The 12,965-nt window shown below is 55.7% G+C and overlaps 1 protein-coding gene across 6 annotated transcripts in view; it reads left to right on the forward strand.

Annotated features, from left to right (window-relative positions):
* The first annotated feature begins 627 nt into the window (after positions 1-627).
* FAM118A (family with sequence similarity 118 member A) overlaps positions 628-12,965 on the forward strand; it is a 24,229-nt gene continuing 11,891 nt past the window's right edge. For 2 of the 6 annotated variants that reach the window (XM_040637700.1, XM_008702893.2), the window contains exons 1-2: positions 10,357-10,412; positions 11,180-11,435. In XM_040637700.1, the coding sequence (XP_040493634.1) occupies positions 10,366-10,412; positions 11,180-11,435 (303 nt within the window). In that variant the 5' untranslated portion in view covers positions 10,357-10,365. Of the gene's footprint in view, positions 748-8,248; positions 8,356-10,356; positions 10,413-11,179; positions 11,436-12,965 lie in introns of those variants that run through there. The other 4 variants (XM_040637701.1, XM_040637702.1, XM_008702894.2 and 1 more) reach the window with 4 other exon arrangements.

Consider the following 12,965-nt stretch of genomic DNA (forward strand, 5'->3'; position numbering starts at 1 on the left):
GGGGAGGGCACTTGGGCATGCACGAACACCTGGGCACCGACCGCCGGGCTCCGTGCGAGCTTCTGGGGACCCAGAGGCGCACGTGGAGGGCGGGGAGAGAGAGGACACCAGGCGCGCCCAGGTTCAGGGAGGGTGAAGGGCTCTGAAGAGCAGAGCGCGGGGCCGGGGAGAGGACCGGCAACTTCAGGCGCGCGTTTGGGGCGCAGAGGGCAGCCCACGGCTGGTGCGGCGAAGCCGCGCGCGAACGCGGCCCCGGGCGCGGCAGCCGAGCGGCGCTTCCGGCCTCACGGAAACGTTCGCCGCGTCCTTGCAAAGTGCGCCTGCGCCCATTCTGCAGACGCGAGAAGCGAGGACGCGCGGCCCGGCCAGTTCGAAGGCGCGCGCTCTCCGCGCGCCCTCCACCGCGTCTGCGCCGGAGAGCCCGAGGGGGCGGTGTCGGCGGCCGGGGGGCGGGGCCTTGGCCTCCGCGGGGCCGTTGGTTTCGGGGCGGAACCTCCGCGCGACGACGGCGGGCGTGCGGGGGAAGGCTTTGCGGCGGCGCCGCGGCCGGCCCCCGGGAACGCGGCGGCTGAGGGCTGCGCGGCGTCCGCTGCCGCCCCGGCCCCCGCCCCGGCTGCGCGCGCAGCTCTCCGCTCGCAGGCCGCCCTCCGCCGGCCCCGCCCAGCGCGGGGAGCGCGCGGCCGCCCCGAGACCCGGAGGCGAGGTGGACCGCTGAGCGGGAGGCGGCGACGGGAGCTGGTCCCGCAGGTGAGGGGGCCGGGCGGGGAGGAGTCCCTTCGGTCCCGGTGACCCCTCCCCGCCTTCCCCGGGGTCCCCCAGCCCCCGAGATGCCCCTCGGGACCTCTGGTCCCCGAGACCCTGGCGCAGTCCTTGGCCACCTCTGGCCCCTGCCACTTCCAAGACTCCGGAACCCCGAAACCCTTTAGGATTTCCCCTAGACGCCCGGACCTCCTGAGGCCCCCCCGAGATTGTCCCGGGTCACCCGTCCCGGTGCGCAGGCCCTCGGTGCCCTCGCTCCCCAGCCCCCCCTTCCCCAGAGCCCGGGGCCGCCGTCCCCACCCCGGGGTTCCCTTCTGCCTCTCTCTACCACCTGCTCTGAGCGTCCAGTCTCCGCTCGGCTCATCTCCAGGCTGGGTTTCTCAAACCTGAGGTCCAGGATCCCCGAGGGGCATCTGTGACAGTCTTCCCTGGGGTGTGGAAATTCCTGATGATAATGTAAGAGAAGTAGGGGCAGCTCATAGGTCACCTGATGACCGTTTGTAACCGAGCAGGGGGTGTGATCTCGGTCCCCACATTTTCATTTGTGTTTACTGTTGCATCGAGGCTGGAACAGGGACAGTGTTTAACTTTTAATGCTCTTTGCTGAGGCTCCAGTGGCCCCGCAGAAGAGTCTAGAGAACGAATCTGACCTCGTGGAGGAAGGGAGAACTGTGCAGGTGAGGGAGTTAGGGCAAATCAGGCTTTGAGGTTGTCTCCTTGGCTTAATTTTTTCATTCGTGGGGCTAATCTTTTTTTTTTTTTTTTTTTTTTTGAATGCCGGGTGGTTTCCAGGAGTTGGCACTGGAGCTGGTGATGACAGAGTCCCTGCTCTCAGGGCCCCAGGCGGGCGGGGTGGACTGGGGAGGGGTAAGCAAGTAGGTAATTGTCACAGGGTGATAATAACCGAGTAGTGGCCTTGAGCCCAGCTGGGGTGGGAGCCCAGCGCCCAGGAGGTAGTGTTCTGGAGGGCTTTTTGAAGGGGAGGAAAGCTGACGGGTAACAGGTGCGCTGATCTTGAAGGTTGAGAAGTTTGCCACAGTCATGCCAGGGAGGGGAGGTGGTGTGTGTGTGTGTGAGAGAGAGAGAGAGAGAGAGAGAGAGAAAAGGCAGAGAGGTATTGCCACAAAGCATAGCAGATTTGGAAACAAGTGTGCCTGGAGCAGAAAACCATCTGGGAGACAGCTGGAGATGTATTGCTTCGTTAATAAAAAGGTCCTCAGGGTAGTATTAGAGGGAATCTTAAGTGGGGTGAATCCAGCTTTGTTCCCTGAGGCTCACGCCCTTGGTCCTTCCTTGAATTACTGCTTCTGTCTCCTGGGGAGAGGGTGATGCAGCTCGCTCAGGGCTGAGGGAAGGTAGGAGTTGGTCAGTGCGGGGGACTGAGGAAGATTCCAGGGGGACCAAAATGGGGAAATCGGGAAGTTTGGCAGAGCGCAGGGTTTGGGACTTGGAGTTGGGGTGGGGGTGGGGGCTCAGGGTGCAGGCACGGAGTCGGGGCCCACGGAGGGGTTTAAGGAGGGGAGTGAAACGGGTTTCGTGTTTGTGAACGATCACTGGCTGTGGCGGTGGGAGGGGGGGCTGTTGTCTGGAGGAAGCTGGGTGAGAGGTAGAGGGGTCCTGGACCGGGATGGTGGCCGTGGAGACTGTGGCTTCCTGAAGCATGGCTGTGCTTCTCAAGTTTAGACCCCAGAGACTGCTGCTCAGCGCTCTCCTGTAGGAGCCTACACTTCGCTGCCTGGAAATTGACTTTGGAACTTACTAGTCCCTGTAGGAGAGGTTTTGTTCTTTTGCCCAAAGGGTGGGTGGTCCCTAGGGCGTCATCAGGGTAGCTGTATGTCTGTGTGTCCCTGTGAGCCCCACGTCCACGCAGGAGATGCACACGTGGCACGGGGGGCAGCGTGAAGGGGCAGGTTCTCGGAGATGGAATAGGATAGAGGGTTTGGATGTTGGACTTAGGGGCCCTGAAGGAAATGGGAAGTCCCTGAAGGAGAGGCAAGTTCAGATGGGTCCTGTCAGAAATGTCCCTGCGGAGACCGTGTGGGACTGGCAGCAGGATGGCTCTCGGTAGTCCACACGAGTGAGGATGTAGTCAGTGGCCAAGGGCATGGAATTTTGTGTGGTAGTGAAAGTGTTCTGGATCTGTGTTCTCCGAGGCACTAGTCCCATGCGGCTATCAGGCGCTTAAAATTAGGCTGGTGGCACTGAAGAACTGAATTTGTAGATTTATTTAATTTAATTTAATTTTTTTATTTTTTTATTTTTTAAAGATTTTATTTATTTATTTGACAGAGACAGCCAGCGAGAGAGGGAACACAAGCAGGGGGAGTGGGAGAGGAAGAAGCAGGCTCCCAGGAGAGGAGCCCGATGTGGGGCTCGATCCCGGAATTCCGGGATCACGCCCTGAGCCGAAGGCAGACGCTTAACGACTGCGCCACCCAGGCGCCCCATGATTTATTTAATTTTAACTAATTAAATCCAGGAAGGACAGCCAGCCACATAGAGGGTGTAGTGGGAGGCATCCTGTTCTAGGCTGTGTTCTTTTAAATGTTACCCTTTTAATGTCTCCAGCAACCCTACGAGACTTGAGATGGGATTCCTTTTTTACAGAGAACGGAAGTAGACACCCAGAGTAAGTAACCTACCCCCGTGTGAAATAGTACAGCCAGCAGCTGGCTGGTTAACTCCTGAGGCTGGGCCCTTCCCTAGAGACCCTGCTAGAGCCCGGAGCCTCTCCTTGCCGGGAGGCTGGTGTCCTTTTCAGAGGAGGCATTGGTTCCTGCCCAGCCCTCGGGGTCTGGTCTGTCCCCGCTGAAGTCCGCATGGACCGTGGGGATGGTGGGCCAGTCTAGACCTAACGGAGAACTGTTCGGAGCTGGTGATTTGCCTGCAGCCTCATAGGCCTGCCTCACGGCGGCTGTCGGTCTTCGCATTTCGGAAAGTGAGCCGCATAAGAAGAAAGCAGCTGAAACCGTAGGTCAGCTAAACACCATGGGTGTTTGTGAAGATTTGGTGGTAAAAAGAGGTGCGTTAGTTGCAATGAGCGCTTCAGATGAAGTTTTGGACTCCCAGGGGAGCAGGTAATGCTCAGGATGGTGCAAGGTTAGGGGCCATGAACCAGGAGTGAGTTTCTAGCTTGTCCCGAACTCCTCGGGGGGGCCGGGACTAAGATACTACCTTGGAAAGTGTCCGTTTCACTTCTCTAAAATTAGGGCATCTGGCATCCCATAACCATTTGGATCCCTCCAGCTCTAGAATTCTGTAATGTTATGTCTCATTAGGGGTTTACTTTCTAGAACATCTCTCATTTTTCTTGGATGGCTAAGTGCTGGTGGTTCAGCCTGCCTTTGGCCCTTGTGGTGGTGTGTCTTACCATTATTGGCTTATCATTAAGTAACGTGTCTGTTTGAGTTAATTTGACGTGTCTCATCTGATGGACAAACTGTAAAACAGAGAACGCTAGTGGTTGGCGGGGTTCCTGGTAAAATGTCAGGTGTATTTGTTTGCTGTTCTGAGCTGCACTCATGTCAGGAGAAAGTGTGCAGAACTGTATATACGGTGGTGACTGGCTGGGTTTGCTGTCGGCCTGGCCGGATGTGGGGCAGTAGTAATGACCACTTCCCAGGGTTCTTGACAGGATTAAGTGAGATAATGCATGTAAAGTGCCCGAGTACTTTCCCCTGAATCTAGTAAGGGTACAGAAAACGTCAGTAAGTAATGTTGCCATTGGAACCAAACTGTGACTTTCACGTTTTCTACGAGTGCTGGGTTTTGTTGTTTTCTTCCTTTGGGGTGTATGCCCAAGCGACTCTGGACGTCCTGCTTTCAAGAAACAAATGAATACATCGTAACTTAAAAATAAGCTTTGTGTGTGTGTGTGTGTGTCGTAATTTATTTTGACTGCACTTAAAAAATGATTGGTTAAGCGTCGTGTGTTCAAGTTAAGGTTTTGTGTTTTCTGTACATTGAAAAACCGTTTGTCCGTAAGATGCCTTGTTAGTAACGGCTGGGAGGAAGTCGAAGCAGAACTGGGGCTAAATGAGCGTGTGGTCCAGCTAGAAGCCCCCGATGCCGAGGGCCGTCCGCTCTGCCCCGGGTAGTTCATAGCGGTAAACGTTTTACAGCTGAAGACCCTTTGGGATAGCGGACTGACCTGAAGTTTGCACAGCAGTCGGTGGTGTGGGTGGTGGAGTTCCCAGCTGACTCGTTTGGAAACCGGTTCAGAGAGGTGTCCCTGCTGGGGAAGGGGCAGTGTTTTCTTGACTCCAGAGCTCGGGTTTTCCCCGTGCTGGCCCCAGTGCTGCCTCTGTTGCAGTTGTGGTCTCGGGGCTAAGCCTCGCTTCTGCAGTTCTGGGCTTGATTCTTGTGCTTTGCACCTTGTTTCCAGACCAGGTGAACCCAGCTAGTCCCGCCAGCCCGACTCGCCAGAAGCACAGTCATGCCTCCCAGAGGGTGCATTTGCGGTTGGAAGTATGGCTGTCAGTTGTCCTTGAAGACCTGCTCTGGCTGCCCATGATTTCGGCTTCTGTGCCCGAGTCTGTGTGGGGGGCAGGTTACGTGACAAAGGCAGTGTGTGAGAATCCCATCAGAGTCGGAGGAGAGGACCGTGTTATCCACCAGTGTCTGTGAGCCACGCTGGGAAGGGCTTGCTTTCTGCTTCCCAGGCTTCCAGGCCCGCCCTGGCGAAGCGAGAATTCAACAGCTGGGTTTGGGCCTCTTTGTAGGACATTCCAGTCCTTAGGAACCACACTGGTTCCATGGATTACACTTAATACAGTTGACCCTTGAACAACACGGGTTTGAACTGTGTGGGTCCATGTACACACAGATTGTTTTCAGTAAATATATTGGACATTTTTTTTTTTGAGATTTGTGACAATTAAAAAAAAAAAACAAGCTGCATAGCCTTGAACTAAAAAATTCAGAAAAAGGTATGTCATGAATGCATATTTGTAGATTCTAGTCTATTTTATCATTTACTACCGTAAAGTCTACACAAACCTGTTATAAAAAAGTTAACATTCATGAAGATTTAGGCTGTACACGACGTTGTCCGTTGTCCGTGGAGAGAAAATGTGAACCAACGTAGAGACGCCGTGCTAACACGGGAGGGGACGCAGCTAACTGCGGTAGTCCCGTCCGGCTGGCCGTAGTTCGCAGCCACCTTCCGTTGTGTGGCGGGTCCGAGGACTGTGATCTGCCTAAAGCCGCGCGCCCTGACCTCCGTGAATGGGTCATCCTTCCGTAAACGTTGTGTCGCAGTGAAAAGTGATCCCTGTGGCTCTTGCTGTCAGTAGTTCAGTGTTTGGAGAGTCAGAAGTTAGACGCGGATTTGCAAGCGCGCAGGGTGCCTCTCCTCCGTCCCTGCTCCGCACTGTTGAACGGTCAGCTCTGTGTCCGAGTCTCCTGTCTGCTGTGAGCAGCACATCGAGACATCATTTCTCCGCGTGGGTTACTGTGTAACAGTAGCAGGCTGTGCTCTTGCTAGTATGTTCTACCAAGACGGGCCCTGCTGCCAGTCACTTACGGTCACAGTGACCACGTCAGACTTTTTCCACGTGTTCTGAGAGCATCTCATGCCATCACTCTGGGGATCCACTCCGGGGGGCAAAAGCTAACAACCGGAAATGGACAGATGGGGCAGCGTCCCCTCCCCTGCTGTGAAAGGACTGTGTTTTGTGCGTGCATCTGGGTGCAGCACTCTCCCCGTAACCAGGCTGCACAACTCCAGAGCCCTCCTCTCCGTGCTCTCTCGCTGCTCCTGTATAGACAAAAACGAAGAGGTTTTTCTAAGGATACTTTTAAGGACCCCACAGATTCTAAGTCGTGGTTCGTGCTCCTGAAGTGAAAGTGTGGTTTGTAATAGAAAGTAATTAGTTTCAATTTAACTTTTTTGTTATGCTAATTTAATGAAGATTATTCTTGACAAACATTTTTCTCTCTCCCTGTCAAAACTGGATTGGAGCACTCCTTCATCCCTTTTTCCGTCTCTTGACACTTTGTGGTCTTCCTTTTCCCTCCCTGTGCTCTTGCTGGCGGCGGCGAACGGTGGGGTAGGGAGCGTTTCAGACAGAGGTCAGTTCTGCGGATCAGTGTCCCGGCCTGGTTCCGCGGGTCTTCGGCTGGCCTCCCTGGATCTCCTGCAGTTGTGATCCGGCTGCTGGACTGGCACCGAATAGCCCCAGGCAGCCCCTGACGTGTTGGGTGGACGGGTGCTGGGGTGTCTGACCGTGTGCCTCAGCTGTCCTCTGGAGGCCGGAGGCCGTTCACCTTCCCGGGAGGCGAGACCGGGCCTTATGGGGCTCGAGTGCCAAGACGGCTGGCTCCAGAGTCGGAGTACTTACCAGATGCTTGCTCGCTTGCCCATCTCTCGTTGGCCAAAGAGGTCCCACAATGAGGTCCAGAGTTAGGAGTGCGGGGACTGTGCCCGGGCGTGGTTAGCAGGTGGCAGGATGGCAGGGGAAGGTCAGGAGCGGTCGGGCACAGCGCGGCTAGGGAGTTGGGGTCCGGCTTTGTTTTGCTAGCTGTAAGTGACAAGGGCCGTGTTCAGTGCTGATTCCCTTTTGCGTTGGACTCAGTGTGATGAGCGCTTATTTCATGCTGGCTGCTGGGGGTTCAAAGAATAAGGCAGTCTCTGGCTACTCTGAAGCTAGTTCATAAAGTACTCATGATCTCAGATTTGAAGCAGAAAACATCCTGTGAAGACTTTTATTCACGGCTTTAGATGAAAAGGACAGATCTGTGTTGGGGCCTGAGTCTGCTTTCAGAAAATGCTGATAGGTCCTTGAAAAAAAAAATGGGTTGCTATGATGACTTGGCTTTGGGCCTGCAAACTGTGGTGACGGCACGGTCACCAAGGAAACCAAAAGATGCAGCTTCTAAAAGGTCTCTGAAGGCTTTGTTGCTGTTGTCGCGAATCCGATTGGCTTAGCAGAGTGGTGCTGCGTGTGGACGCCGGCTGGCAGAGGCCGGCCGTCCTGCCGGAGCGTTGAGGGTCTGGCACTCGCTGCTTTGGAAATGTCTTCCTTGGCCCTTGGTTTCAGAAGGAGCGATTTGGGGGTACTTTGTAGGTTCTGGGGAGATTTGGCTCTGCTGTGAACTCTGCCGACAGAGCAGGAAGTGAGGTCGTGTCTCCAGCGTGCAGTGTCGGATCGAGCCGTGGATGCCTGAATATGGGCGGCGGGCGGCTCATCCCAGCGTGTGTGCAGTTTGCACATCACCGGCCACGTCCCCGTGGGCGGCTCTGATCCTGAGAGGTGCCCAGCGGCGCGAAAGTCTAGAGTCGCATCTGCCTGTTGAGGGAGGAGCCTGGGATTCTGTTGGAGCTGCTTTCTCAGCAGAGAAAGAGGTTTGAGCATTTACCAGACGGCACGGGAGGGCCAGCTGGGACCTGTTTGTAAGTGTTCGGACTTACAGAGATAAGTTCTTTCGGAAAACTCGGGGATCACATAATTTTGGAGTGAAGTCTAGCCCACAGAAGCTCGAATTGTTCATCCCTTTTGCAGACGTTAAATGCAGTGTTTAGGCTTCCAGTGTGTACGGCAGTCGTGCGTAGGACGCCGCAGGCACAAAGGTGCGCGAGAACTGGAAGGAGGACGGGTAGGTTTTAAAGGTCTTTACTGTGGAAACTGTTTGGGGCGTTTCTCAAGTCTTTGGTTGACCGGTGACTGGTTAAAAATACAGAGGAGACGGAGAGAAAAGGCCCCTTCCCAGGAGTCACTATGTCACAGGGATGTGCATGCTTTGGGGGCAGGGGGAAGGGGCAGTTGGGTTAGTCACCTGATAAGCATCTCCTGCTAACTCCTCCAGTCGGGCTGAGGAGGGTGAGTTTCAAGTTCCATCCTGAAGCGGGAGGTTAAGACAGCTGCTTCTTTGGCAGGTCGGAGCCTGAGCCGTCTGACTCAGCAAATCGAGCTTCCAGAGCACCTTTCACAGGAGAGATTCTCGAATTTTCAGAACTTGGTCAGTTAGTAAGAATTCGTATTTTATAGTTGTTAACACCGAGGATTGGTGAATAGGTAGGTCAGCCATTGAAATCTCAGGGCTGGCATCCAGGGTTTCTTAATGTAGTGGAAAACCCCAATATTTGTTATTTTCTTAAGAAAATATCTAGTGGGTTAAAAAAAAAAAAGATTTGACCCTGGTGCCTGTGATGGTAACTTTGTAGCGGGAAGGAGGATGGAATGAAGGCAGAGAAGCGGGCCTAAGTTTGCCAGCCTTTCCCTTTGGACAGATGACAAGCATCTGGGAGCAGCATTTTTCCTGCCTGCGGTCTGAGATTTCTTAATGTTTGGGGAAAGGTCACAGACGCCATTGGGAGTTTGCTGGAAGCTCTGAACCCTTTCCCTGGGGTGGGGTAGGGCAGGGCAGGGTGGGGCGGGAGGAGGCATCCAGGCGTCTACACGGTTCTGTGTACCTTGTCGGGATGCTCTTAGGGTCCCACTTAGCCCTGAAATCTAACGATGCCATAGGGTGATGAAGCCTTGTCTCCCTACCCTGGGAAATTATTTTTGGTGACCTCATTCTGAGATTTAAAAAAAAACAAGACTGCACGTGTGGAAAGGTGGTTTTCAGTCAGGGCACCCACATATTCTGCTGACCACTTTCCTGAAAGGTAGTCCGCCAGCATGTGCTGAAACATTTTACAATATTCTTTAACTCAGCAATTCTACTTCTCGGAAATCTCTCCTAGAAAATAATAATTCCAAAATAGAGAAAAAATCTTTGTGCACAAAGATGGTTGTCAGGAAAATGCTTTTATTATAACGCATGGAAAAAAGTGGGCCATGACCTTTGGACTCAAATGATGGGACACCTGTAAACCGTCCAGAGGCCATATACAAATGCTGTCACAGTTCTCGCTCCTAGGTAGTAGGGGTATGGGCTTTTCAGCGTGATGTTTCTGTACATTTCCTTGTCTACGGTAAATATTCTGGAATTGGGGGAACGATTCTGCGAAATCTGTAGACTGTGGACATAGTTTGGCAGCAGAGACGTAGCTGGTTTAAGATTCTTGTTTTACATCAGCTAAGAATTGACCTTTTACTTATATTTCTTCGGACTGGATTGCAGCGTGGCCGAGGGGGCTGGTTCCCAGGAACACTTGCTGCGTGGGGCGGGGCTCCATCTGTGCTGGGACGTGCACCCCTAGGGGCACGCGGACGCCCCCTGAGAAACCACTTCCCGCTCCGTTCCGTTGGGCCACCTGCCCTTCCTTCTGTGATAAGTCGTTTGTGTTCGTGAGCACTGGAAACCCTTCTGGAGTACGGTCGTAAAGGGGGTGGCAAGGGGACACCCACCACGGAACCCCCTGCACCGTCTGGGTGGGGTGCGCGGTGCGGCCCCTTTCGTCCCTTTTCTGTCCGCAGCAGAGCTCCAGAGAATCTGCATCTGAGGCTTTGCCTGGCCTGGTTGGTGGGAACTGTGGCTCAGGAAACATTCTGGAAGTGTGTGTTTTGTCTAGTACATTTTTTAGGTATTCTAATTTAAATAAAGACCCACGACCTTTGATTTACTTCCAGCTTGCACTCCCCTCCACAGTACTAAAAATAACCTTTATCTGGGAAATGGAAGTCCCTTCTGACTAATTTTTCTCTTTAGGATTTACAGATGGATCCAGTGGAAAAGACAACAAATAGAAGTGAACAAAAATCCAGGTAAATAAAGTCAGCTGCACGTCCACGCAGGTAGACGGCCTCTGTCACGCGTCTCTTTAGGTGTTACTTGTAGTCAGCGTTTATGTTTCCAGGTAAACGTGGAAGGAGAACCTTGTGTCAGGAAGGAGGCTCGGGGGTTGTGCAGCCAGCCTTCGCTTCAGTGTAAGAAATGTTCCAGAAGGCTGCTTTCTCTCTGCCCCAGGAGGCGATGGTAACCTGGTCTCCAAGCGACACGTGGTCCCAGACTCACGTCGGAGACGAGGCATGCCAGGGGTCCCTGGAGAGCGCCCTCTGACCCTCCGTGGACCGCGGGTGGTTCTTGTTGGAAGCGATGCTGGATAAGGAGGTGTTAGCTCGGGAGCAGAAAGCCAGCTTTGGCCAGGAATTTTCTTACCTGTCACTGCAAGCAGGGATCATTTTGTCATCATGCTTGGTATTTACAGGCTCTTGGCAGCTTCAAAGGAATTAAAATTGCTAGCTTTTTGTTCCCATACATATCACTTAAACAGGTGCCTAACACCACGGGGGCCTCAAGATGAGTAAGACACAGCTGTCCCCAGGTCCTTCATGGAATGAGGATGGAACACGTCAAAGAAATCCGCGGAAGAGAGTAGCGCGCAGACTTTATCATCCGGTGGTGCGGGGCAGGGCAAGGGCGTGGGGCCGTGCGCGGCCTCACACTTCACAGATATTCCTAGACACCGCTTTCCCTTGTGGCTGCGACTCTTTCCGTGTTGACCTCTGGTCTCCCCGTCCGTTGTTTCAAGTAGGAAGTTTCTGAAGAGCCTCATCCGGAAGCAGCCGCAGGAGCTGCTGCTGGTCATCGGGACGGGCGTCAGCGCCGCCGTGGCCCCGGGGATCCCCGCCCTCTGCTCCTGGAGGAGCTGCATCGAGGCGGTCATCGAGGCTGCCGAGCAGCTGGAGGTGCTGCACCCGGGCGACGTGGCGGAGTTCCGCAGGAAAGTGACGAAGGACCGGGACCTGCTGGTGGTGGCGCATGATCTGATCCGGAAGATGTCGCCTGTAAGTCCTTTCCGGACAGGCCCTTCGGTTTCCCTGGGGTAGCGGGGTTCCAGCCTGTGACTCCAGCACGGCCGCTCCTGCGAGCCTCCTGGCGCTCCGCCCTCGGCAGAGGGAGGCTGGGGAGCGGAAGTTTCGAGTCCGTGAGAATAGCACCTGTCTCGGCAGCGGCGATGGCAGGCGCACGGGGGGCTCCTCAGGTAGCCCCTCTCTAGCCGGAGGCTAATCTGTGCGGGGCGTCTGCGACGGTGTCTGCGGTGTCGCCGTGCCATCCTAGGGACAAGCCTTAGGATTTCATACTCCGTTAGGGGAGGGGTGCCCTCGAGGTGTGTTTTGGGTGTAAGCAGGCCAGCCACGTGTCTTCAGAGGACGGGCGGTTCCTGCAAACTTTTGAGGCGAGAGAAGTTAGAGCTTCTTCGTCTGCCGGTGGAAGTGAGCTAGTAGAGAGGACGTACAGGAGACCGTCGCCGAGGGATGCCCTGGAGTCAGGGGCGCTGGGGCGGGGGTGGGGGCCCGCCTCGGGCAGCTGCTCGGCCGGGTCAGCCGCCGGGAAGCCACACGACGTGGCAGAGGCCTGTGGCAGGTTTCTGCTCTCTACTTCGAGATTCGTTCAAGCACAGGCATCCTCTGAGAGTTGGGGTGGGGGAAGGTGTTGGGGACGCTGCGCAGAAAGCATGAAAGGGAGTCTGCGGAGTCGTCGGGGAGCCCGGGCGAGTTTAGCTGCTGGAAAGACCCCCCAGCTACTGGCTTCCATGTGAGCGCGTTTCTGGGTCTCACGTGAACATCTGGGTCGGCAGCCGTGGGGGGGCGCTGGCCGGTGGGGGGGGGCCTGGGTCCTGTCTTGCTGTTCTGCCGTCCTCACGGTGCGGCCTCCGCCTCGTGCTGTGAGGTAGCCGTCCCGGCCCCTGCCCCGACGGCATGCCTGTCCAGCGCGGGGGCCGCAGGGGCCGCTCCTGCCAGGGGGAGCCGCATCGACCACGTGGCCGTGCCCGGCTTTCCAGAGCCTGGGAAGGGTTTTCCGCCGGCGGCTCTCCGACTGGGGGGGGGTGTTCTGTTAATATGGGGCAGCTGGGATCTAGGGCCGGGCTGGCCAGTTATAGCCGCGGCCAACCTGGCCCGCCGCCCGCTTTGTAAAAACAGTTATCGGTACACAGCCGCTCGGATCATTTGCATATTGTCTTGGTGCAGAGTGAGTAGTTGTGACAGAGCCTGTGAGGCCCACACAGCCTCAAGCAGCGTCTTTCTGGTCCTTTATAGACAGGGTTTGCTGAGCCCTGTCCTGGGAGGAGGGGCCGGGTCCGTGGAAGTGTAGGAGTGCTGGGCAGCGCTGGGGGGCACATTCAGGTGAGCTCGTTCATTTGGAGAGAGGCCAGCGAGGCTGATGCTCGTTTAACCCGGTTAGAGCTCCCCCCACCGTGCTGAGCAGGCTGAGAACCGGGGGGGGGGGGGGGGGGGGGGGGCGGGGGGGGGGGGGAGGCGGGGGGGGGGGGGGGGGGGGGGGGGGGGGGGGGGGGGGGGGGGGGGGGGGCTGGT

Source organism: Ursus maritimus, unplaced genomic scaffold (genome assembly GCF_017311325.1).
Source record: "Ursus maritimus isolate PB19 unplaced genomic scaffold, ASM1731132v1 scaffold_21, whole genome shotgun sequence".
In the NCBI taxonomy this organism is placed as follows: Eukaryota; Metazoa; Chordata; class Mammalia; order Carnivora; family Ursidae; genus Ursus; species Ursus maritimus.